Source organism: Coloeus monedula (assembly GCF_965178545.1).
Source record: "Coloeus monedula genome assembly, chromosome: 4".
NCBI classification, from domain to species: Eukaryota; Metazoa; Chordata; class Aves; order Passeriformes; family Corvidae; genus Coloeus; species Coloeus monedula.
The window spans coordinates 69252709-69278543 of record NC_138784.1 but is presented as its reverse complement, the minus strand read 5'-3'; the positions used below and the strand labels follow the sequence as shown (position 1 = coordinate 69278543).

At 43.7% G+C, this 25835-nt stretch overlaps 2 protein-coding genes across 4 annotated transcripts; one reads left to right on the top strand and one right to left on the bottom strand.

The window, feature by feature from the left end:
- The first annotated feature begins 1059 nt into the window (after positions 1 to 1059).
- Positions 1060 to 12429, top strand: SUV39H2 (SUV39H2 histone lysine methyltransferase). 3 transcript variants are annotated; one of them, XM_082279714.1, is made up of 7 exons: positions 1060 to 1117; positions 2114 to 2259; positions 3209 to 3880; positions 5767 to 5913; positions 7459 to 7588; positions 8995 to 9110; positions 12342 to 12429. In XM_082279714.1, the coding sequence occupies exons 1-6, from the start codon at positions 1099 to 1101 to the stop codon at positions 9102 to 9104; spliced, it is 1224 nt and encodes a 407-aa protein (XP_082135840.1). In that variant the 5' UTR covers positions 1060 to 1098; the 3' UTR covers positions 9105 to 9110; positions 12342 to 12429. The 3 variants fall into 3 exon arrangements, with proteins under 3 accessions (XP_082135840.1, XP_082135839.1, XP_082135838.1); XM_082279713.1 differs by lacking the exon at positions 12342 to 12429 and adding an exon at positions 9992 to 12177; XM_082279712.1 differs by lacking the exon at positions 12342 to 12429 and having other exon boundaries at positions 8995 to 12177.
- A 1371-nt stretch (positions 12430 to 13800) lies between these two features.
- Positions 13801 to 24302, bottom strand: DCLRE1C (DNA cross-link repair 1C; the record flags this gene model as incomplete). Its single annotated transcript, XM_082280301.1, has 14 exons — positions 13801 to 14861; positions 15332 to 15432; positions 16306 to 16394; positions 17987 to 18041; positions 18188 to 18324; positions 18936 to 19037; positions 19549 to 19689; positions 19851 to 19923; positions 20192 to 20293; positions 20372 to 20427; positions 21095 to 21154; positions 22212 to 22296; positions 24041 to 24092; positions 24194 to 24302. 14 exons carry the CDS (start codon positions 24300 to 24302, stop codon positions 13903 to 13905), a joined length of 2121 nt encoding a protein of 706 aa, XP_082136427.1. The 3' UTR covers positions 13801 to 13902.
- Positions 24303 to 25835: the final 1533 nt, after the last annotated feature.

Genomic DNA, 25835 nt, shown 5'->3' with positions numbered 1-25835 from the left:
AAGTGTGCTTATTTATATGTTATTAAAATACATTTTTTATGCAGATCCTGGCAATCTCCATTCTGTGTGGCACTGTTTTAATCTGTATTGTCATACGTTTGTCTGGGTATAAGCTGGCAGGTTTTTTCAGTAACAAGATGGGGCAGGCAAGTGTGGTTATGGAATTTGAGGGTCTAAGCCTAAAGTTAAGGGGCAACAGTTCAGTGCTTACAACAGTGTGTTACCTTGTAAAATACTGAAAGTGTCACAATAGAGCCGCAAAAATCAGAGAAAATAGAGCAAAGAATACCTGTGTGGATTTGAAGAGAGCTTCCCATTACCTGGGATTTGAAGTGAACTTGAAAACCTCTTCTACAGCCACCTGAAAGGAGGTTGTAGCCAGGGGAGTCGGGCTCTTTCTGCCAGGCAACCACTGCCAGGGTGAGAGGTTGCTGACTCCTAAGCTGTGACAGGGGAGGTTTGGGATGGACAGTGCGAGGAATTTCTTCACATTAAAGGTAATTAGGCATTGGAATGGGCTGCCCGGGGCGGTGGTGGAGTCACGGTCCCTGGAGGTGTTTAAGGAAAGGCTGGACATGGCGCTCAGTGCCGTGGTGTGGTTGACAAGGTATTGTTTGGTTATAGGTTGCACTTAGTGACCTCAGAGGCCTTTTCTAAACGAATCGATTCTGTGATTCTGTCAAAGCTACATTAATAGTTAAACACCTCATCTGAGTAAGGTGTGACGACGGTGTAACTTTTTTTTTTTTTTTTTATCAACAAGTACCCGGACCATTTCTCTGAGGTTCTTCCTTTCAGCTCTGCCCGGGGACGAAGCTGCCGCGCGCTTCCCCCGCCTGCCCCAGGCACTGCAGAGCTCTATAAGAACAAAAGAGAAATGGCTTGAACTCTGTCCCGCTCCATTTCAACCATTCTCCCCGTCGTTCCCGCTTTCCCAGCCCGTCCCGCCGGGCGCCCCTCACACCAGAGGCGGGAAACCGGGGGGGAGGGAAGGGGGACGGGCGGAGCCGCGCGCGCGCCGAGCCGCCCTCTCCGCTCCGCCCCCTTCCGGCGGGGGGCGGAGCCTGCGCGGCCTGAGCGCGGCCCGCCCCCCCCAACATGGAGGGCTGGCGAGGAGGTGAGGGGGGAGCGGGCTGGGGCTGGGGCCGCCCGGGGGCTCTGCCGCACCCCCGGGCGCTGAGGGGCCGGGACGGACGGGGGGAGGACGGGCGGGGAGGCTCCCGTTCGCTCTCGGCGCTGGGAGCCGCTACCGGTCCCTGTCTCCCGGCTCCGTCAGGACCGTTCCCGCCGCCCCTGCCCACAGACCCCTGGCGGGGCGGGGAGGGAAGGGCTGGGGGTCTTGCCCTCTTCCCTGAGGGTCCTGTCCGCTGCCCCGGGGGAGCTGTGGGAGGAGGACGGGAGGTGCCTGCGGTAGACATGGAACGGGGGTGGGACGCGGGAGAGGCGCTGGATCCCGGTGCGGCCGCGGGAAAGGCACCGCTGCCCCCTCCCCAGCTCCTGCGCTGTGAACTGCGCCGGGGCCGGGGCCGGAGAGCCCCGTGGAGCCCGGGGGGAGGCGGCTCCCTCTCTGGACTTCATCCAGCCCCTTGATCCCGGTGCTTCCCGGGCTCTGCGGAGTGTCTCGTCCCTCTAAATCCGCCTGGCTGACAGGGCACTTGCGATCCTTCTGGATGCGGGCGGTGGGTCTCTATTTCCTCGTCCAGTCACCATGGTTGCATCGCAAATGCTCAGTTGCGCTTGACTACAGAAATTTGGCGGTCTTATTAAAGAATGGAGGTTTCCTGCTTGCCGTAGTTCAGTTATGCGTTGCTGTAATTGTAGAGAAATTTCTCGGTTCTTAGTGTAGCTTTCACCTGTGGAAGTCTCTGCCCTCCAAAATATTTGTTGTTCTTTATAAGTGTACGTACTGTACAGAATAAAGGTGCAGGGAGGGAATCATTGACGTGTTTTGCTTGACCTGTTAGAGAAGGGTTGAGTTGAAGACACTGCAGTTGTACAAGAGACTCGTGGACTGCTGTCACAAATGGTAATGTGGGGACTCTGGGATGAGGCATAATGATTTCAATTTAGCTGAGACATTAAATAGGATTCTTTACCAATTTTCTTATTGTAGCCTGGTATGTGCCATGTCTAGCTTCACTTGAGACCCTCCAAGAATTATGTAGGAAGGAAAATCTCAGATGTAAATCCATTGGAATCACCAACAGGAGTCTAAAGAGTTATGAGGTGGAATATTTGTGTGACTACAAGGTAGAAGAGGTAAGAGAAACACAGACCAATTTGATCACTCTTTCAGCTGAAATTTGGAAGCAAGCCAAAGGTAGTTTTGCTTGTAATATAAAGCAGCAGGCAGTGAGGAAAAAGCTTTTGCTGGCATCAAATTAAATATATTTTAAACTTTGAACTGTAAACAGAAAGTGGTGTAAACTGCTACTTTCAGTAATGTGGAAGTTACAGACGTTAGAATGTGAAATGTTTCACCTTTGCATATCTGATGCTGATGCTTTAAGTGATAGCTCAGTATGAATTATGATGCCTCTCCCTTTATTTGCAGACAACCATGTGTATTTCTCTCTTGACTCTTTTAGTCTGTTTAACAAATAATTAGGGCCGTGTGCTGCAAATGGATTCCTGTGAAATTCGGTCTCAGGATTTGTCCTTGTTACCGTTATTTGTCCTTCTCAAATAAGTGCAAAACATATGCTGCTTCACTGTAAATACAATATTACATGTATCAAATTAATTACTGATCTGGGAGGATGGTTGATATGACCAATAGTGGGGTTTAGACTTTTTTTTGCTAAATTTTGTATTTATTTTTTTTTTGTTCTGTATGTGATACGACTGCATTCTGCTTGTGCATATGAGTCATACAGCAGGTTAGCATAACTTAGCACCTGCCTTTACAGACTAGCCTCCTCTTCCTCCAGGTATGCCATTAGCAATCAGAGTTCATCCCAACTTTTGATTTCTTTGCCCCTAGAGATGATATGTAAAATATGCAAGTTGTGCTATAAGTTAATTTGCAAACAAAACCCCTGATTTTTCTCTTTCTCCCCAGTTGTAATGTTTATGGGGACATCAAGGCCTTCTGCCCTGTGTGCTGATCCTTAAGTCCAGAGCCCTTATAGTTGTCTGTGTGCTCTGTGATGCTGGATTTCAGCAACATGAACTCTGGCTAAATCTGTATCTGTTTCTGTATTTCAAGGGCAAAGCATACTATCTTGTGAAATGGAAAGGATGGCCAGAATCTTCAAATACTTGGGAGCCTCGGAAACATCTGAACTGCCCTCTGCTTCTGCAGAACTTTCTTAGAGACAAGAATGAATACTTGTCTCGGGTGAGAGAAGGCAAAGCACTGAAAGTGAGAAACCATGTTAAAGCTTTGAAACCTGCAATTGCAGATTACATTGTAAAGAAGGCTAAACAAAGAATAGCTCTGCAGAGATGGAAAGAAGAACTCAACAGGAAAAAGAATCATAAAGCAATGATTCTGGTGGAAAACACCGTGGATCTTGAAGGCCCTCCTTTAGACTTCTACTACATTAATGAGTATAAACCTGCTCCGGGAATAAATGTGCTCAATGGAATAACAACTGGCTGTGAATGTGCTGACTGCCCTGCTGAGAAGTGCTGTCCAAAGGAGGCTGGGTTTATTTTGGCTTACAATAAACGTAAGAAATTAAAAATCCAGCCTGGCTTGCCCATCTATGAGTGCAATTCATATTGTAGGTGTGGGCCTGACTGCCCGAATAGGATCGTACAGAAAGGGACCCCGTATTCCCTCTGCATCTTCAGAACCAACAATGGCCGTGGCTGGGGAGTAAAAACCCTCCAGAAAATTAAAACAAACAGTTTTGTGATGGAGTATGTTGGAGAGGTAGGTATGTATTTATCTCATATAGGTGAATTACATACCGTCAAGGAAATGGTAGGTAAAATCTAACTGAGCTTTCTCTCAGTTTTAACACTTCTTGACTTCTTCACCCTGAGGGTGGTCAGACACTGGAACAGGCTCTCCAGGGAGGTGATCACGGCAACAAGCCTCATGGAGTTCATGGAGTGTTTGGACAATGGTCTCAGGCACATGATGTGATTCCTGGGGATGTCCTGGGCAGGGCCAGGAGTTGGACTTGATGATCCTTGTGGGACTCTTCCAATTCAGGATATTCTGTGATTCTACTGTATAATAGATCAATCTGCTTTTGAGTAGAGAGATAAAGAGACATTCAAGTCAACAGCAAAATTATGTTGTCCAGAACATTCCTTCATTCCAGAGCAGTTGTAAAAGGTCAAAGGTAAAGAGAATGTTTATCTCATATGGCACTAAAGAATTATTTTAGATACATGCCCTAATAGTGCTTCTAAAGGCAAGTCCTTAATTTCTTTCATGGCAATCATATTCTTCATTCTTCCCTGATCATCTTTATTGGAGTTTTTGCTGTTCCCAAAGCACAGTTGTTAGGAAACTGCCTGCACAGTTTGTCAGTCCCTTTTTTGTTTTGTCTGAACTTCTAAGGTAGTATTTCCAGGCATATTTATTAGTTTCGATTAACAGCAAGAATAAGACTCGTAGTACGGACATTATCTGTTTATTCAATCTCATACTATTTCAAGGAGAACTTTTATGTTATAAAATACAGACCTTGACTTCCTCTTGAGATTTTGTATTGCCCGGTGTTTGTTTATATGGTTCAGCCTCTGCTCTGCTTCAGAACTCTTCACACCAGCAGTTCCCGGCAGCCTCTCTGTTACAGTGTTACATTTCTGCCACAAATCTGCCTTGCTACTATGTTGACTCAAAGTATTTCCTTCTGTCCCTTTGTACAATGTTTACGGTCTTAAGTAGATTTCCTCCATGCTTGCTGCCCCAAAGCTTCTAACTTCTCATTTTCATAGGTTTTCTTTAAATATGCAAGAGGTCAGACATTCCAAATATCTCTGTTAATGCAGAAAGGTGATTATGTATTTACCTTTTCACCTGAATATATTTAATACCTACTGCTAAGGTCTCAAATCTCATCTGTCAGATTTTAGAGGGATTTGTTGTCCAATTCCATCACATTTTGTATCTCTCTTGCTGCCAAATCATTATTTCTTTGCTGAATCTGCACAACAGAATGTGTTTAATGTGACAGGCTGCAGATGAAGTTGTTTAAGCTGTTTCTTCTGTCGACAGTGACACGCTCGCCTAATTGAATAGATTGAGCTTTGTGAAGTGATGTCTGTCTGAGCTGCCATGAATAGGATCTTTCATTGCAGTCAAAAATAGCAGGAAGAAATGCTTCTGGGAAGGAGGAAATGAACATCGGGCTGTAAATGTGGCTGGGTTTTAAAGACTGATACCTGTTGATCATCTGTGCAAAGGGAGAAGGTCAAATCTTGGTTTTATGTGAAGGAAACAAGGCGTTCTGGGTCTTATGGAAAAAGTGCATATATAGAAACCTCAGGTAGAAACAGTTGATTATATTGTCATCATCAAAACTATTAACAGAGGGCGCTGATATGTTTTTTTTTTCCAGAGACAAGGTAGTGCTGTGCATCAGCTGTAGACAAATTGCATCCAGAGAAGTCTCAGTCACTAATTAGTTCAGCTGTATGTCCTCTTATTCTTCATTCATTAGATGGAATGCTATTTCAACATCAAAAACTTACAGTGGTATTTTTTACTAAGTATTTTTCTAACTTGATTGTGATTTTTGTTTTAATTTAGTAATAGTTAATAATATGATGCAGGTTTCTTTTTTCCTTTTTTTTTTTTTTTAGGTGATTACAAGTGAGGAAGCAGAGAGGCGAGGCCAGCTCTATGACAACCAGGGAAATACATACTTGTTTGATTTGGACTATGACTCAGATGAATTTACAGTAGATGCAGCTCGATATGGAAATGTGTCCCACTTTGTGAACCACAGTGTAAGACCTTGTTTTGTATACTAAGAATTTGGAGAATTATCCTAATTGTGCTAGAAATGTCTTCTACTGTAAACATTTCCTTACCATATTCACAGTTTTTCTGGAGTCGTTTGCTTCGTGCCAGCACAGTCCATTCAATCAGATGATGCAATAAATAGAACAGAATTCTTGGCCTTACTTGGATTGAGACTGCCTATAAAAATCTGGGAGGGAGATGCTGCCTGAAGTGGACATCCTATAGGACTGGAGTTTTCACTGAATCAGCTAGTTCTAGACAACCAAAATAGGGTTGGTTTGGGTGTGTTTTTTCCGAGTATGTGAAATACTTAACATGTGACAGGTCCTTAATAAAATTAGCTAGGAGTCATAGATGACAAGAATTGATGTGTTATTTTGTAGCTGGGCAGGATGGAATGTTACTCTGAATTTCATCCTGCAAGTTTGGTAGAGGAAAAAGAGAAAACTCCTGTGCTTTCTTAGGTATCTACAGGGGAGAAATGTAATTTTCCCTCCCAGTCTAAACTTGCCAGAGAACTCAAAAGTAAATTTTAATGAGCAATTTTTTGTAGTGTTTTATTCAAGTTCAACTGAAGTACCTAAAGCAAGAAGGCTGAGCTACATTTGTATGGATTCCTGAACTAAAAATTATTATTTCTTACTGATCCAATGTTTGTGAGGTATGCAGTCAGTGTTCTACAAATACAGAAAATTCATGTCTTCAGGTTTGTGAGATGATGATATTTGTATTTCATGCAGGCTTGCCAGGGAGAAACAGACAGTTGCTCTTCACTTTCACAAATGGGAGTGAAGTATTTTCAGTCTTCAGTGTAAAGTTAAATGTCTGTAACTTTGCTTCTGATTCTTTAATGTGTGATATATTTCACTGCTAAAGAACAAAAAAACATGCAGATTTTAAGAGTCTCAGGGACTGCTGACTTCTGACACTTAATCCAGAGAAAATGATGAAGTGGTTTCTAGTTCCTGTTTAGTGACCTTCACCCTTCTCCTACCGCCCAGCCCATGGCAGGGAATCCAGAAGCCAAGCAGGCTTGCAGTTGACAGTAGAAATTCATTCATAGTATGAAGATGTTATCCCTGGCCTGGAAGCTATGCTTAAACATCAGTACAGACTGAAGAGTGTGTGAGGCTTGAAACACTAGGTTGTTTTTAATTTTCTTTCAACTTTAATTCTTCTTGTGGGTTTTGTTAGTACATACTAGCCTCTGAATGTAACTCTAATTACTTTGTCATCATTTTTGTTGTCATCTTTGAAGGTGCCATTTTTTTTCATAGGTTGTTGCATATTAGTGTAGGCTATGTATTGTGTAAAGGTTACCCTCCTGGAAGGACTTGAATCTGAGCTATGAATGTTCTCCTGGAACACTATTTCAATTTGTTTATTTCAGAAGATAACTTAATTGCAGGCTTCTGTCACTGAGACAAGCACCCATTCTTTCTTTCCTGTGACCTTGGTTTACTTAAACACTTCTGTGAAGTTTAGTGTTAATTTTTCTAAACAGAAACTGAATTAATTTTTGTTTACAGTGTGATCCAAATCTTCAAGTCTTCAATGTGTTTATTGATAACCTTGACTTGCGTCTTCCTCGAATAGCGCTGTTCTCTACCCGAACCATCAAGGCTGGAGAAGAGCTAACCTTTGACTATCAGATGAAAGGTCTGCACATTTTAACATGGTTCTTGTGGGAGTTTTGGGGTGCTGGTGGGCTTTAGTGCAGCCTGACTGATGGTAGCATTTCAGCTCAGGCATGGCTTTTCCTAACTCAGCTCTGGATTTCAGAACAGTCATCGTTCATGGCATGTAGGGCAGAGAAGAGCACACCCAGAAGCTTTTGCCTGCATCTCTAGTGCATTGCCTCCCTCAGTGCTCCAAGCACATCAGGGATTGTGGCTGGATTGTCTGGTGAAGCAAATGATTTTGAAGCTTTTTTGCAGGAAAGAAGGTATGGTCAGCCTGCCCTTAAATAAAGCTTTCCTTTATTCAAATTGACATTTCAGGTAAACTACTTTCTAGGTAATCTGCTAGTGATAGTTACTAAGGCAGTTGTAACATCTCAGCAGCATGAGGCACCATAGGTTTGTCTCTGGGTTCTGGTGTCTTTAGGCCTCAGTTGTAGATGTAGGTCCTATGGAACAGCTGTTTCAACTGGGATAGAGTTAATTTCTTCTCAGTAGCTGGTACAGTGCTGTGTTTTAGATTCAATGTGAGAAGAATGTTGATAACTTACTGATGTTTTGGTTGTTGCTAAGTGGTGTTTTTGTCAAGTCAAGGACTTTTTTGTGTCTTGTGCTCTACCAGTGAGGAGATACTCAAAAAAAAATGTAAAAAAAAAAGCTGGGAGCGAGCATAGACAGATGACTTGAACTGGTCAAAGGGATATTCCACACCAGAGAATGTCATGCCCGGTATAGAAAGTGGGGAGTTATCCAGAAGGGGCTGATCAGAGTTTAGCGATGGTATCTGGGCATTGGTCAGCCATAGGTAAGCAATTGTATTGTGCATCACTTGTGTTTGGCTTTTTCTTTTACTACTACTACTACACCTAATAATAATAATCAGCATCAGCATAATCAGAATACCATCATTATTACAATATTTTACTGTTTCAATTACTAAACTGTTCTTATCTCAACCTACAAGTTTTACTTTTGATTCTCCTCCCCATTCCACTGGGGTGGAAGTGAGTGAGTGTCTGCGTGGTGTTTGCCAACTGCGCTTAAACCAAGGCACTGCCAAATTGATCTTGAATCCTTAAAAGTCCTTTTTTCTCTGTGTTGTCTGTGGCACTGACATTGAAGGCCAGTGAAGGCCAGCTGCACTTTCAGCTGATCCATGTGGATACCTGGGGGCTACAAAGCTCAAGTTTGAGTTTTGGATTCCAGTGTGTATGCCAGGTGTTGTACAAGTAGTTGTAACAAGGGTGTCAGTGGAATCTGAGTATAGCTTCACACACAACTCTTTGAACTGGGGTATTAGAAGGCCTTTAGAAGCTGTTTTGAGTACTGAGCATGATCTCAGTCTGTCTTTTAGAACTTCCTGACTTGTGTTCATCTGTGTTGCAGGTTCAATAGATCTGACTTCAGACTCTGCTGAAGGTCTTAGCCCATCCAAAAAGAGGATCAGAACTGTCTGTAAATGTGGAGCCGTGTGTTGCAGAGGTTATCTCAACTGAGTTCGGGTATCCAAAATCAAATATTTTGTTCTTTTTTTAATGTGTTTTAAGAAGACTCTTCTTTCACAAATATATTCAAGTATTCTTACATCTAATATAAATAAGGATGGTGGAAACAAGGCATTGTGTTTGTAATTGAAATGGCATAGGCCAAAGAAAGAGATTGTAGTGTTTCAAGCCAATACAAAACTGATAATGGGGATTAAAAATTCATTTTTCTAGAACAGTTGTTTAGGAAGCAGTAAAATGTATGCAAAGAAAACTCTAAAATGTACCTTGATTTGAACATTCATAGAATCACAGAATAAGCTGGATTGGAAGGGACCCACAAGGGTCATCGAGTCCAAGTCTTAGTCCTGCACAGGACCATCTCTGAGAGTCACACCTTGAACTTGTGCTTGGTGCTGTGACTGCTTCCCTGGGGAGCCTGTTCCAGTGCCCAACCACCCTGTGGGTGAAGAACCTTCTCCTGATATCCAGTCTAAACCTCGGGTGACTCAGCTTCAGGCTGTTTTCTCAAGTCCTGCCACTGGTCACCAGAGTGGACAGATCGGTAGCTGCCCCTCTGCTTCCCCTTGTGAGGATGTTGAAGAGCACAGTGAGATCCCCTCAGTGCCATGGTCTGGTTGACAAGGTGGTGTTCGATCATAGGTTGGACTCGATAATCTCAAAAGTCTTTTCCAACCTAATTGATTCTGTGATTCTGTAATTGGTATTAACAGATCCCAGGTGTAAAACTTGAACTTCTTAGCTAGTGTTATGTAGAATTTTTTCAGTTGTTATGCTCTGATTTTTAGTTAAGATTCTGTAGGAGGACTGCAGTTCCACAGAGCATTTGTAAATATGGGATTATCAGAAGTAACATTCGCTGTTTGTTTTCATTGCAGAAATTTGGCAGTCATGGCTGAAACAAGTTGCTGGCTACACTTTGGAAATAGATAGCAAAAGGTTAAGGAGAGCAGCCCATTGTCTAACAAAGCAAATGCATTGTGGAGATATGCTCTGTTATCTGTTAGGTGCAAAAGAGCCCTGGGATTGATGTATATTCACAACTGGTTTTGGTTATTTTTACATACTGTGTTTTTTTTTACCTAGTGACAGACTTCTAAGATACTAGGCCTGTATTTTCTGGTTGCAAAAATGTTAACTTCAGTGAAGTTAGACTAGGGGTGAATATACCCATTTGCTGTAGACATTTGTAAGATGTTCTTGAATGTAAAGGCTGAGAAATGTGCTGTTCTTCAGCTGCTTGAGTCATCTTTTTTTTTTCCTGATCATCTTAAAGTTGTCTCAATCTATTCATAACATATGCTAAGTTTTGCTTGGCTTCAAAACCACTGAAGAGCAGTTGAGGTGGGTGATGAGTGGAGTTACAGCCAAGGTCCATGCTCTAGGTATGATCCAAATGCTTTATTCTCATGGATTCAAAGCTTGTAAAACTTGCATATTGCTTACAAGTCACATAAATGTTGACAGGGTCAGGCAGAATAATGTTGCTCCATAAATGGATGCTCCATAGCTGGCTGCTGGCTATGTATCATAGGTCAGCTAGTTACCTTTATAAGGTGCACAGCTGTTGGCTCAGGTGAATGAAGTCAAGTACCCAGCATGTAACTGTTTACTTAATTTGTTAGAAAATGCCTTAAATTCCATGTTAATTACTAGCACTTCAGAAAGAGCATTTCAATGTTGTTCCTTAAGAAGCACAGTTGCATTTGTACTGAAGATCTGGCTCTTTGGTAGCAAATGACATTTTATATGCTACTAGCCAAAATCAGTTTTAAACTTTTGGTGAAGAGCATGGGCCACTGGAAATGCTGTGTGAGTTTTGTAATCTACAATACAGAGATACACGTTGAAATAGAGACTTTATATTGTTTAATGAATAGGAGGAAGTTTGCTTAGATTTAGAAGTATTTGATGGGATCAGGCTCACCTGTATCCACACAGTTGATAACCGCTGAGTCTTGTCAGTTTTTATCATGCCATATCTCTAATGATTTTTTTTTTTATTTAAAGTTTTAAGTGGAATATGGAGCTTTAATGTCAGCAAACTCTAGATGATCTTGCATCGTTTAGAATCATTAGTGCTTTCTCTTGCATGTAGCTCAAGTGAGCAGTGCATTCCATGTGGATGGAATCTGCAGTCTCCAGCTCCTTAATCTGCTGCAGCCTGCGCTGTCCCTGCAGGACGGAGTGGCTGCGGCAGGAGATGGATTCCTTGCTCCAAGAGATGGATTCCTTGCTCCAAGAGATGGATTCCTTACTCCAGCCTCCCCTGTGCTGGGGCACAGGGTGGGCCCCAGGCTCTGTCTCTCCCCATGCCCAGTTTGATTTAAATATTGCAAGTTGGTGCATTTTAGAAGGTAATAGTTGTGGCAGTTGTACTGGAGTGCAGTGTCTCCTTTTCCAGAGGCAGAGAATGTTATCACCAGCACTGGAATAATGCTGCTGTTTGTTAAGGATATGTGTGTTATCTTCTGCCATAAATAAAGAACCGTTAATTTGTGTTCTGGGAGGTAGCAGTATTTTGTATTTATTTGAAGGAAACCCATGGATCCAGTTTCCAACATAAGAGCCTTGAACAGTATTTTATATTTACATATTCACAGTGTATTTGGATTGCAGTCAGTAAATGAGCTCAGTGGGACACTGTGTCACTTTTAAAACTCCTTTTACTGTTTTTATGAGTTTGGCAGAAAATTGCCAAATTGGAAATGCAGAAAAAGCTGTTTTCAACTTCTTAGGGAACCTAAACCAGCCCAGCTTCTGCCTTTGTTTTGCTTTGTGGTTTGTTGGCATCATCAAGGTCACCAGTTCAGTCGTGTATGCACTTCTTGGGGGCTGGTGACCTGTCCTCCAGCTGTTCAATTTTGTTGGTTTTATTTTTATTTTTTGGTAGCAAAACTAAAGCTGCAAGATCACCTGTAAGAAAAGCTATTGTCTATTTATTTAATCTCCAATTAAGTCAATCTTTTGGTTATTTTTAATGTATGTTTTAGGAACTGTATTAGAATATGCAGTTTGTAAGCTCAGGAACATTTTCTTTTCATATTGTGTCATCTCTAGTATTGCTATCTTCCTATAGTTTTTGATAAAATAAATTAAATTTAGTTTTTCTCTTGTTGTTGTCATTCTTAAAAAAAAAAAAATGAGGCTGTCAAAATTAGTTTTAGCAGTAGAATTTGCTTTAAGACTGCAACCTCTTAATTCTTGGCCTGTACCCAAATTTTCTAGGACTGTAAGGACTCCAGCAGAGGGACCATGAGGAAATTATGTGTTTGCAGTTCAGAGCTGATAAGAACTGGTATAAATTTACACTTTCCTGAAGCAGACTGGATTCCTGTATATTTGAGCATCCTGTTAAAGGCAGCCCTGAACTTCTGTGCACAGTACAGATATGAAATGAGCCAACAGAAGAGTTTCTGCTCTGACTTTATTCACAGAGGTAGTTCCAACAGCAGTTCCACTCAAGCTTGCTGAAAGTTGGTAGATCACATTTGGAAATCAGGTTAACAAATCCCACAAACAGCAGGAGGTAACAGTGGAGAAATACCTGGATCTTGAATATCCTTAAAATCGTACATAGATTATGGCAGTGCTTTGTCTCTCCTGCCTCTGTTCCCCATGGCAGAATGCTGGTTGGATTAACATTCACATGTCACTAAACATGGCACAACAACTGAAGGCACACTCAGAGGGAAGAGGTGTTGTGCTAAAGCACGTTCAATTCTTTGGGACTTGGAAAACCTCAGGGATTTTTAGATGACTTCTGTGGTTTGGATATTTCCTAGGCACTCCAGTTTAAGAAAAACCTGAATTACATTTCTGTGTTAGAAGCTAAGAATTTTGGCAGAGATTTAGGATGGCACACGTGCATGGAGAATATATTGTCTTGATTTAAAATCGTGAAGCCTACAGAATGTTGCAGAGGAGGTGAAGTTTTGTAGTACAAGAGCCTTAAGTAATGCAAGCACCTGTCTGGGATACCAGGTTACCTTCTGTGGCTGAGTTACCTGCCAGAGCAGGACAGGGCTGGTAACTTGGGAACTACAGGATTTTATTTTTAAGTTTTTCTGAAGAACCATTCAGAACAAACCAGAACACAGAGGAACTGATGACAAGTTGTTTGCAGTGAGTTGGAGATGGAGCACAGACAGTGGTCTGCAGTACCTTACTCAGGAGTTAAAGCTCAGTGTAAAGAGAGACTTTTTGAAATGAACAATTTGATTTAAAACAAATTAAACCTCCTCACAACCTCAGTAATTCTCTAATCTGTTTTCCAGTTGTTTTTAAAATGAACTGCAGTGAATACTCATTAAATTGTTATAATAATGATAAATAATGATAATAGTGATTAAAGCCATATTACAACTGCCTTGTTTGCATGGTCATTCTTAGGTGTTCTTCCCCACAGTTAACAATGTGTATTTTATTAAACCCTGAGATCACATTAAAAGGCAAACTCCTAGAGCTCATGTTAAACACTAAATTTCATTTAGTGTTCTACCCTTAGTTTTGTCTGGTCCATTTTTTGTCTGCTTACAGTCCTGGAGAATTGAACCTTGAGAGGTAGAAGGCTTTTACAGTCCCTCCTGGGAATACTTCCTTTTCAGTATTTCATGGAAGGAAAAATAAAGTTACACAGGCTGCAGATTCCTAGTTCTGACAGTAAGGTATTTCTGAAAAAAGCATGACTCAGCATAGCTGCAGATAGTAAGCAGCACAAAGAGAAAAAGAGTTCAGGTATTAGTAAACATGTTGGGTACTACCACGAGGTAATCAGTTATATGAGTTCTCAGGAGACTTTTTTCTCATTGATAATGTTTTCACCTGCTGCAAGCTTCTTGTATAAATGGTGCAGTTTGTCTGGCTGAGGTGCTTCAGCATCAGGAGTTAAGGGAATTTCAAAGTCAGAGGAGCTCTGGGAGTCCCTCCTCAGCTCCAGATCAGGAGTCCTGGAGCTGTCACTTGTTTCCACCAGCACATCCTGAACATGGGCAGCACCAGCCTCTGCAGCTTTCTCACAGCCTTTGCTTTTTAAGGCACAGGCACCATAGTGGGCACAAGGTCTGTTCTGACCTGGTGGCTTCCCCCTGCCACTGTCCAGCTGAGTGTCCGTGGGAGTCTCCTGCAGCACAGGAACCACTGCTCTGCTCCCCCCTTTGCTCATGTCCAGGGCACTTCTCTCCTGGGACGTGATGAGCACTGTGTCCATTTGGCTATCCCAGCCCTGGCTCCCCTGCTCTGATATGTGTGTTGACTGAGAAGAATTTTGGGAGGAGATGTGTGTTGAGTCACTTACTCCATCTGAATCGCTGAAGAGTGACTGGGACCCGCCAGCATCTGCTGAAGATGGCACATTGTCCTCATTTTCAGAACTTTCTTCTAGTTTATTACCCGTAAAAAATTCATCCCAGCAAGGGATATTGGCATTAGACTCCTGCTGGTCACTAGTTACTCCATTGAAATTGGCTGTGGAAGTGGCATCTGGCTCATGGGAATGAAATTGAACTGTATTTTTTTCAGATTCTTCTTCGTCGTCTTCATCATCATCATTTGATTCCTCACAGTCCACAAAGTCTACCTTGAGGGAGGTGTAAGCTGTGGTCCCTTCATAACTTTCTGTGCCCTCATTAATGTTTCCTTCAGCATTTTCAGACTGCCCTGTACTGGAGGGCCTGCTCTCTTCTCTCTGCTGTTTTGGAATCTTAGGCCTTGTAGAAATTAATTCTGAATCAAAGAGATCATCTTCATCTGGCAAGGAACAAACAGAAAATCACTAAGAAAAGTTCACATCTCTGCTAAAATCTTGTTGAGAGCAAAGTTTTAATAAAAATTCATTTAGTATAAATTGAGGAAAATATTCTTGAACCCAGCTGGAGGTTTTGCAGGATGATATTGACAGTGTTTGCCTTGCCTTGTCTAGCACAGGGACAGTTAGAACAAGCTCTCCTAGGGCTGATCTAGGACTGAGGGAAGGAGCTCCATCCAAAAACTTACAGGACTGTTGAGCATTAAGTGCATTTTAAGACTGCAAACAAGCGTGTTTTTACGTGATCAGTGCTCTCTCACCCTCCTAATACCTAAGTTCACATCATTTCTATTTCTCCTTTCCAGCTGTTGCTTTGAACAGAGGCAGGCTGCAGTGAACACCAAGGCTCTTGGCATCTCTGCTTAGTCTCAGACTTTAATTTAAGGTGCAGTAGCAGCAGCAGAACCTTTACCTGTATCAGATAATTCTCTCTTGTGGGCTCTCTTCAGTGTTCCTAAGGGCTTGTACCTGGGTTCCACGTTTCTCCAGTATGACCTGCATAATGGCTTTAATCTGAGGGGAATGAGAAAAGCAGTTAATATTTAGAACTCAGTATATGCTTTCAGGAGCAAAAGTAAATCTTTTAACTTGTTTTAAGTACACTGCTCCATGCGTTTCACAGGCACTGCAGCAAAAATGTTAAAGCAAAGGCAGCAATACCTAGGGCAAAATCCTTGATTCATTGGTGAGCTTCAGCAGCTGAAAGGTAGAAATCTGTCCTTTCAATATATTTACCTTAAAACATGTACATAATTTGGAAACTATCTTGTAGTTCCTTCCTTAGAGAAGACAAGCTGACAGGGTTCAAAATCCAACTGCGGTTTTATTTAGTGATTATTAAGTGGAAGTCTTCTTTCTTACTAGGAGGAAAGGAAGAAGGAACAGGAATCTTTGTTCTGTCCAGACTAAGAGACACCACAGCTCTCCTGTCCCCCAAGGGTGCTTTTTAAGCTGCCAGCATCTGTAGCAGCACAAGAGAACTGGCCTCTGATGCTCTGCAGAGAGGAGGAGTTCAAGTCCCCAGAGAAACCCTCTTTAAAAGAAACTTCTGAGAAGCAGCAATGACAAATAGAAATGGGTCACAGAACACAGTGAGATGAATGTGTATTCAGCTTCACCCCAGAGTTTACCAGCAGAAAAGCCTCTACACACAGATAGAAGTAGAATACAAACTCTGAGACTCAGCTTAACATACACATGTGTTTCAGAAAGCCCAGATCTGAATGTAGAAAAATTTCTACTGAATGTAGAAAAAAAAAATCTGAATTATCTGACAAGTAAAGCAAAAGGCAGAGGCCCTCCTGAGAGGCTGGGATTCAGGAGGGGAATTGTCCTTCCAGGAACAGAGTTTGGATCACCTCTGGCCAGCAGCCACTTGTCACTTACATTTCCATAACTTTGTCCTCTGTTGCACCCAGTGGCAGTACATTGGGATACACATTCACAGGAGAGATATAGCTCAGGAAATCCTTGATCTAAATTCCAGAAAAGAAGAAGCAATTTAACAAATTACATCAATAATTAAGAAAATCACTTAAAGGTAGCACTGATGCAAGCACATCCAAAAGTACTGCTAGTAGTCTTAAGTAAAGACCAATGTAGCCCATGACTCTGTCAAAGTGGGGTATCTCTGGAACAAGAAAACAGGCCTGAAAGGATGCTGAGAACTCAGCCTCACCTAACACCTCACTACAATTATCTGTATCAATTATCTACACAGACCATCACTATCTCTGAAAGAAAAGGCTGGGAAGACCTGGAATGTGATCCAGTGCTTCCCTGTCCTTACTGCTGTTGATCTTTCCAAAATGCAGCTGCCTTACTGGACTTCAAGTCTCCAGGTATGCAGATCAGGTATCCCTTTCCTCTTCCTAAAGTCTCTCTTCAGTCCCCTGTAGAAGCCCATTATGACAAAATACACTGTTTTTTCCAAGCCTTACTCTGTTGTCTTCTGGATGATCTCCAGTAAATTTCTTGAAGAATTGTGTCCAGTTTGGGGCACTCCTGCTGAGGCGTTTTCAGTGCTGAGCATTGGAAACACTTGCAGGTTGTGGATTACACTCCTATCTGTACAGACAGTAGGACTGTCCTGGGGTGACCCATAATGTTATTGCAATTTTGTTTCCAGCAGTTATTTACTGTTCTTTTTTGCCTGATGCTGTTCCACTTGTTAGGAAACTGTTCTTTTTTAATTTCTCTCTACTCGTGTTCATTCCTTATTGGTGGAAAGGGATTGGTTGAACCTATAAAGGGAGACAACTCATTCCAGAGTGTTCTCCTTTAAACTGTCTCAAACCAAGACAAGGACCCATCTATTTTTGCATGTGGAGGTAGGAATGTTACAGTTACACTATCCCCCATATTCCACCAGCAAATTCCACACTGGGACCTACATTTAAAATTCTGCATGGCAGAGCAAATTTAAATTTATCCAGGATATTAAAAACAGTACTGCCTTCCTCCATTTTGTAGTGCAAGATTTTGTGATAGTTCATTGTTATCAGTGATCCAGTTTCAGTTCAGTTTTTTAGGAGAAAGAAGTGTTTTTAGAGCTGTATTGAGTCATGTTAAATGAAAGTGTGTGATTGTGGGGAGGATGCTGCCATGACCAGTTTCCTTTTCATTTTTAACACAGGAAGAGGGGCAACAGTGGCAGTCAGGATGTGAGAGAATTATGTTTAAATGTGTGGGCAGAGAAAAGAAGGCAAACCCACCCAAATCTGAGTAGATAAACAATGTATTGTGAACCAAAACTCCATGCTTTCAGCATTGCACAGTTACACAATAATCTACAATAGAAAGGCAGTCAAAACAATTGTACCAGTGACCTATACACTGAGAACAGAGAACAGGAAACAGGCTTGTAATCCTGCCCTACATTAACAAGTTCCTCTGCAGCTATATTAAAGCAATTTTTTGTCTTCAGCATTCAGAACTTCCTATCCCCTTATATCTTATTACTGACAAGATATTTTTTATTATGACAAGTCATGTCATCCACTCCAGAATAATTAAAACTCTTACATTTCCTTAATCAATGTATACTCAGTACTACAAGTATACAAACCTCGCTGTATGAAGAGTGGAAAGAGAAACAAGCTCTGTATGTTCTCTCACCAGTCCTAAATAAAACAGAGGAGGAACAAAAATTAGGTAATTGCTCTTCATCCTTGGTCAACAGACCAGCATAACCTGAGATTCAGTTATACAGGTATCAGGCAAGTTACAAACCTGAAACAACAGGTTTCTGTGTGGCCCAAATGCTCACCTCACTATTACACTGGTTTTCTTTTTCCTTTCCCCAAACCACATCGTGGAGGGTTTGATGCTGATTATGTGCAGGGGAGTTCCATTGTAGCAAGTCATCCCACAGGGCAGTCTGTTGCCTCGGAAGCAGTCATCATCCTGTCCAATGGAATATAAAATTAAGCCCAACAGTGACCTTTTTTACCCAGAAATTAAGCAACATAGTATCTAGCCAAACCACGTTCTTCTCTCACTTATAACTCCCTTGAAAGACCTTGCCACACCTTGCTTCTTTAGTGCAGCTGGCAGAGAGAATCAGTCAGAGACCAATGCCCCAATGTGCCATCTTGGGTTCTACCTGTGTTTCTCCAAGCTGGAGCCTCCAGCCAGACAGCCAGACATCCCAGAAAGGGAGGGCCTGTGCTAAAACCACACAGTGCGTGGCTGCAGCAGGCATCATTCTGAGCCTCTTTTGATACACTGAAGTGGATAATACCTGATTGATCCACTATTGCTTGTCTCACTTCACTTAAAACCACAATTTTCAGGTTTCAAATACAATTAAATTACTTCTAGCATAAATTAATATATTTTTCCTTTTTTTTTTTAAAAAACCCCAAAACCTTCAACCCACTAACTAAGGTTTTCACTCTGCTTTACATTAAGTCACCATTTCACCAGTCTTCATTAACCCAAAAGGTCCCAAACATCAGCACCTATAACCACACTTTCACAGCAAAGTCAGGGGAGGCTTTGCAGAACGAACGCACCCGAGGATGTCGGCAGGCGTGAATCTGCGTGTGTCGGTCTGTGGTAACGTGGCACAGGATTTCTGGCATGTTCCTGAACATATCAAGTTTGTTCATGTGCACCTAGAGAAAGCCAGAGTTTACTCTTTAGTAGTTCAGTGTGTTTGCCAGACTGCAGCTGGAGCAGCTATTCAGATCTGACTCTGCTCTCCCCAAATGCCGGCAGGCAGTTAAATTATTAGCCCCAATAATGTCCAAGCAGAGATGTGTCAGCCATCTAGAACAGTAGAACATACCTTCTATGCTGAAGAGGGATGAATATTCATGAGGAATTCAGAATCTATCTACTGGCTATTAATACTGTATGCAAATTACTTTTACGATTCACAAAAAAAAGGGGAGAGAGGTAAACACAAAGCTTGAAAACTGGGAATTAAATTCTTTTTGTGAAGTCCAGATGTTCCAGACTGAAGTCAACTAGTTAACTCATTTTGAGCACAACTGCACTTTTTAAGAGAAGTTAATGAAACAGGCCTAACAGCGACCTAGAGCAGCCCTCTGAACAGCCACTGCCATCTCAGTGACTGGCCACAATCATTACTGAGGTTCCAAACAACAATTAGAGAAACGTTACCTGGATTCCAAGTTCCTCACTGAGGTTTATGAATAAATACTCATATCCATAAGCAGCTTTGCAGTTCAGCCACACAACATGATTACGAGACAGCGAGGTCCAGCTTCGCACTAACTCCAAGATCCCATTTAAACATTCCTCCTGAAAAGTGTAGAAAATGCTGTCAATCATCTTAGAAGATACTTCCAAAGTGCTGTGATTTGGTAATGCAAAATGGCATTGCCTTGCAAGACTTACCTAACAAAGGGGTGGTTAATTAACAATTTTAAGGGCCTTTCCTCCCACAGTTTATTTAGACTTACCCGGCTTGGTATGTGATAAAATTTGGGATCACAAAAAGTAGTGTCCAAATACACACTCTGGATGTCTTTTATTCTGGAGGAGAGAAATGTGATATCAGAGTAAACATTGCATCACAGTGCTAAGATATGCCACTTCCTCTCTCTTCAAAAGGAGGTAATTCTACCTCTTTATTACAAAGAATAAGTCAAAGGGGGCTTAAAACTGCAGTATTGCAATTATATATAATAATTATTAAATTATTAAGTTTTAAATTTTAAATTAAAAATGAGAAAAAAAATAGTATATTATTCCCAAATTGTCGATGCCATCTGATTCTTTCTAAGTCCCACAAATAGCTCACCTGGTCCCTGAATGCAAAAGCTCCATTCTGGCTGCTTCTCCTTTTGCAAGCCTGAAATCCCCTGTGTACAACACAGTGCCATTCTCACCTTCAAACAGAAACCTGCAGACAGCAACACTTGGGTCAAACACATCATTAAATGCCAGGTGGTGAAACATTTCAAGTATTGAAAGGACATACATGACTGAACCTGGACAGTGACCAGCTGGCAGAAGTGTCACCACTACATCTTCTTTCTGGAAGAGAGAGGTTAGCATTATTTTCACACTGTAGTAAGTGCTACCAGTACTTTTGTCAGCACAGTGAAAGCAATGCATTACTCCCCACAGCCTCCTGCAGCATTTAGTGTTGCTTTTAAATCCAGAGAGTCTCTTCCCATTGCAACAAGCACTAAAGAGCAACAATCATCCTGTCATGGCAGAAGAGAGGACCAAGTATTGTATGGTGCTTATAAAGCAAGTTGGACAGAGGACAGTTCTACCTCCTTGGCTCCTGGTGAACAAGTACAGAATCACAGAATAGTCTGGGTTGGAAGGGATCTTTAAAGTTCATCCAGTCCAACTCCCCTGCAATAAGCAGGGACACCTTCAACTAGACAGACTGCTCAGAGCCTCATCCTGACCTTGAATGTTTCCAGAGATGGGGCATCCACCACCTCTCTGGGCAACCTGTTCCAGTGTTTCACCATCCTCATTGTAAAATGCTTCTTCCTTCTATCTAGTCTGAATAGACTCTCTTTTAGTTTAAAACTATCACCCCTTGTTCTGTCACTAGAGGAGAGGAGGGGCACATACATTTTAAAAACAGCTTGTCCACTTTGGATGTTGCAGCTGTGTTTCCTGTACTCATGTAAACAGCATTACAGCCCATGACTAATATGAATCTTTTTTTCCTGTAACTTACCTCACCAGATGTTTCATCTTCTAAAGAAATCTGAGTTGGAGTTTCAACTTCCAATGCAACCTGTAACAAAATTATTAACTGCATTATAGGATTTACTGAACATTCTGTTTCATGTTTATGTCCAGGTATTCATTATGTAGACATCTCTAGCACTCACTGTGGCTAATGCTAAGCCTGTAAAATTAAACCCATTTTCCCATAGTAAGTCATAAATTTCCATTTCCAGTGGAATAAATTTTCCTAAAAGTGATCTAAAAATTAAATGGAGATACCTCAACCAATGTGTGCATACCTAAAAAAGTTAGAGCATGTTGGACTTCCATCAGCAACAGCTCTTGTTCCTCTGGATGGATCACACGCCTGATTTTTGGATGACTGCAAAGCCCAAAACATCCACAGCACAGCAGTGCATCTTGCAAGGACAGCTCTGTGCTGCAGCACTTCCCACTGCCCCCTACTACCAGAAGCAGAGCCCACAAATCACTGGGAGCACATATTCCTGTGTTTGTGCAGAGAGAATTAATTTTACTTCTATAAAAAACCTCATGTTCAATTTCATAATGCCTGCATCTGCAAAGGGAAGGAAATAACTACAAGCTCACACCTGTACATAACACTGATCCCCTGCAGTTTGGCTCCAAACACTGTCATGTACATTTAAGTTCTTCAGTGACTTTATACTAAAACTTCTTCATGTTATAGTCCATTTTCCAAAAATCAAAAGGAAAATCATATAACTTCAGATATATACACTCCAAGCAATGAAAGACTTTAAATGAAGCAAAAGAGAAATTAAGGACAGCAGCAAAGAGATGTGAGCAAGGTAAGGAAATGAATACAAATTCAAATGTACAAATGATCACTGTAAAGATGAAGGCCATGTAAAGCTGAAGTTGAGAGAAAAGGAAAAATTTTGTGGAGGGAAAAATAATTAAACGACCAACAGCAATAAACCAATCCCACATAGCAAGCTGCAGAAAGCACATTGTTGGAAGTACTTAAGGCCTGAAACACTGTATCAACACCAATATTTAGACACTTCTGAGGAGGGTGAAGCTGCTTCTTTCTGAGAATCACTTCTTGGAAAGTGCTAATTTTAAAATAAACACAAACTCACAATATGATTCTCCCAAAACTTGTATTTCCAGTTAGTCAACAACAATTCCTTAGTTACTGGTGAGCAGTATAGTTTAACTTTCAAGCTGTGAGGAGACAAAAAACACAGGTAAGTGTTTTTTTAAAGTAGACATGAGGAACAATCTAACAACACATCAGCACCTGGCAGCCAGTACATCAACCCTATGCTCAGAAACCTCTCATGTGAGGAGACCTGCAGAACTGGAAGCCTGCAGGCTTCTCTTCAGCACAGCAAACCCAAATATACCCCTGTGTGCCCCTGCCTGTATGGTTTTGTGTGGACACAAACGCAGTGTGTGGTTCATGGTCATGTGCAGACCTATCTGCTTGTTTCTGTATCCCTGCACACACATTTCTATACCCCTGCACAAGGAACAGGCATTTGGGACAGTCAGCACTCAGCAGAACACAGAATACTCCCTTATGAAGCTTGAGCTTGTGCACAGAGACCTGATGAGCAAAGAGAGATTCTATGCTTGCATCTCAGGAGATGCAACATCTACTCCAATAAACAGAGCCTAGGAACTGGTCCACAACCTCCCTGGGCCCATTGCCATGTTTGATCATCATTATGGTGAAAAAGGTGTCCCTTGCCCTTTCCTTATGAACTTCCATGATGAGTCTGGCTCCATCTTCTCTACCCCTACCTGCAAACAGTGATACATGATTGTCTCCTACTCCTAAGGCTGAAGACACATCCAGCTCTCTCAGCCTCTCCTCACACATCCCACCCTCCTGCCCCAGACCAGCATGGTGATCCTGCTCCAAAACACCTGTTGGTCTATTGTCCAGGGGAGCCCAGGGCTGGACTCAGTACTCCAGACAAGTCTCACAAGTGGGGCCAGAGGGGAATAACTGTCTCCCTCAAACTGCTGGCTACTTGCTCATACACCTCAGAGAGCACAGCTGGCCCCCTTCACTGCACAGGCACAGCACTATCTCTGTGTACCAACACACTTCCAGGGAACAACAAAGAGATCTTTCTGAAGCTCATGAACGTCATGGAGTTCAACAAGGCCAAGTGCACCTGAGTCTGACCAACCTCAATATCAAAACAGACTGAGGGATAAAGGGGTTTAATAGCAGCCCTGAAGAAGACTTTGGGGTACTGGTGGATGAGAGGCTGGACATGAGCCAGCAGTGTGCATCTGCAGCTCAGAAAGCCAGTCATATCCTGGGCTGCATCACCAGCACTGTGGGCAGCAGGACAAGGGAGGGGATTCTGCCCCCCTGCTCTGGTGAGACCCCACCTGCAGTGCTGCATTCAGGTCTGGGGACCTCAGCACAGGAAGAACAGGGACCTGTTGGAGCAGGTCCAGAGGAGGCCAGGAAGATGCCCAGAGGGCTGGAGCACCTCTGCTGTGGAGACAGGCTGAGATAGCTGGGGTTCTTCAGCCTGGAGAAGAGAAAATTCTGGGGGAACATTACTGTTACCATTTGATATTTAAAGGGGGCTTTTAAGAACTATAGAGAGGGGCTTTCTACAAGGACATGGTGGGGACAAGGTGGGGTGACTTCAAATTTAAAGGGGGCAGGTCTAGATGAGCTACAAGGAAGAAGTTTTTTACAATGAGTGGGGGTGGTGCGGCACTGGAACAAGTTGCCCAGAAAAGTTGTGGATGCCACATCCCTGGAAGTGCTTGAGGCCAGGTAGGACGGGGCCTCGGAGCAACCTGGTCTAGCGGGAGGTGTCCCTGTCCCATTCCTACCCTGTGACTTACGACCCACGGCAGACCCCCACGCTGTTTCACTCACGCTTTGCCGCGCACCAGCCCCCTCCCCCGAGGCCGCCCCGCCGCCAGCCCGTACCTGCCCTCCAGCCTCCTCTTCAGGGCGGTCGCCCGCAGCCCCTTCATGTGATCTGGGGAGAGAGGCACGGGGTCAGTGGGGGGACACACGGGGCGGGGACGACGCACGCGGGGAGGGGCAGAGCGGCGGCGGGAGGCCCTGGCGGGCCCTCACCCTTGTGGCAGTGCGACAGGAAGAAGGCGCGCGCGCGCACGTTGTCGTGGTCGAAGCGGTCGATGGACACGGCCGGGTACTCGCGCGTGCGACCCCCGAACCGGCTCATGGCGGGCGGCGCGCGCTTCCGCCCGCCCGGCCCCCGGCCAATCCCGAGGCGGCCCCGCCCCGCCCCGGCCAATCAGGGGCGGGCACGGCCCGTTAAAGGAGCCACGGCGGGCGGTTGCCTGGCGACCGTTGGCGTCACGGGGGGAGAGCCGTGAGGGGGTTGGGGGCGGGGCAGGCCGGTGAGGGGCGCCGCCAGCGCGTCCCGCCCGCCGCCCCGCCCCGCGTGGGAAGAGTCGCCGTTTTCCCGTTTTCCGTCTCTCGAACCGAGGTGGGCCGCCTTAAGGGCTGGGTGGGCGGGTTGTGGCCATGGCAGTGGGAGCAGGGTGAAGTTACCGTCGCAGCACTGATTCAGGCCGGGATGTCTGCCTGAGCACCACGGCGTGTACAGGGAGCTGCCGGGTAGAGTAGGTAGAAGTCACTGGAAAGAGGGGAAACTTCGATTAGATATTAGGAAGAATTTTTTTACAGTGCAGCAGGTGGTGAGGCACTGGAGCAGGTTGTCCAGCGAGGCTGTGCTGCCCCAACCCTGGGACTGCTCAAGGCTGATCTAGTGGACGGTGCCCCTGCTTATGGCAGGGGGTTGGAACCAGACGATCCTTAAGGTCCTTTCCAACCCCTTCACATCCTATGAAATCTCTTACTGACTCTTCTGAGACCCCAAGCAGGTCCTGTATTTGCTGACTTGGGTTAAGTGCTGTAGGAGGCACAGCCCTCCCGCTGCTCTGGCCCAGGGCCCCTCCTGCCTGGGGACATGGTGCTCCTTGCTGGGCTGAGGATGCAGCAGGGCCCCCTGTCCTACTTGATACCCTGGCCTGGACCCAAGGTGTCCCTACTCTTCAGCTTCAGGTTTGCTGGTGAATATGGGTGTGCACCCTAGGTATACCAAAATGGGTGAAGGTACAGACACCACTCCTCCCCAGCACCAGGCACACAGGCTGTGAGCCACAGTTCTGCTCAACCTGCTGACATGCAGCCCCTCACTCATGACAGCCCTCCCCCAGTAGCTAATTTTTCAGGACACATCCTGTTCCTGCTCCAGTGGCTGGAAGTTAAGTACCCCCACCTGCTTCCGCAGCTGATATCACATGCCAGAGGTGCTCATACCCCCGAGCCTGACTCCAGGAGCTGGCACCACTGTCCACTCACACACAGGTCTCACACAGAGCTGACACTTTGTCCTTGCACCACACACACATGTGGAATACAGAGCTTATGCAGAGAGACAGTTAAGATTTAAAAAGAAGATACAATAAGGTAGGACAACCTCTGATGACCAGGTGTAGGGCTCAGCCAGGTGTGTAATACTGACTGGCCCTGTTTTACATAGGACAGGCTTATTTTATACTCCTTTCTGTCTGTTCCCATCTTTGTTCCTCCCTGCTCCACTTCTCCTACACGTTTCTCACAGATCTATACAGTTCCATGGATTCCCACAGCTCTCCAAGTCTGGATCCCCCTGGGTAATAATCTCACCAGTGCAAAGTTCAGGTTGATCTCCCTGGATGTCATTCCTGTAGTTTCCTGATAGCCCATC

Bases quoted from the DNA above. Each gene is read 5' to 3' on its own strand.
- SUV39H2 (XM_082279714.1), top strand. The intron at 3,881-5,766 runs GTAGGTATGTAT...TTTTTTTTTTAG, and splicing joins TGATGGAGTATGTTGGAGAG to GTGATTACAAGTGAGGAAGC. The intron at 7,589-8,994 runs GTCTGCACATTT...TCTGTGTTGCAG, and splicing joins CTTTGACTATCAGATGAAAG to GTTCAATAGATCTGACTTCA.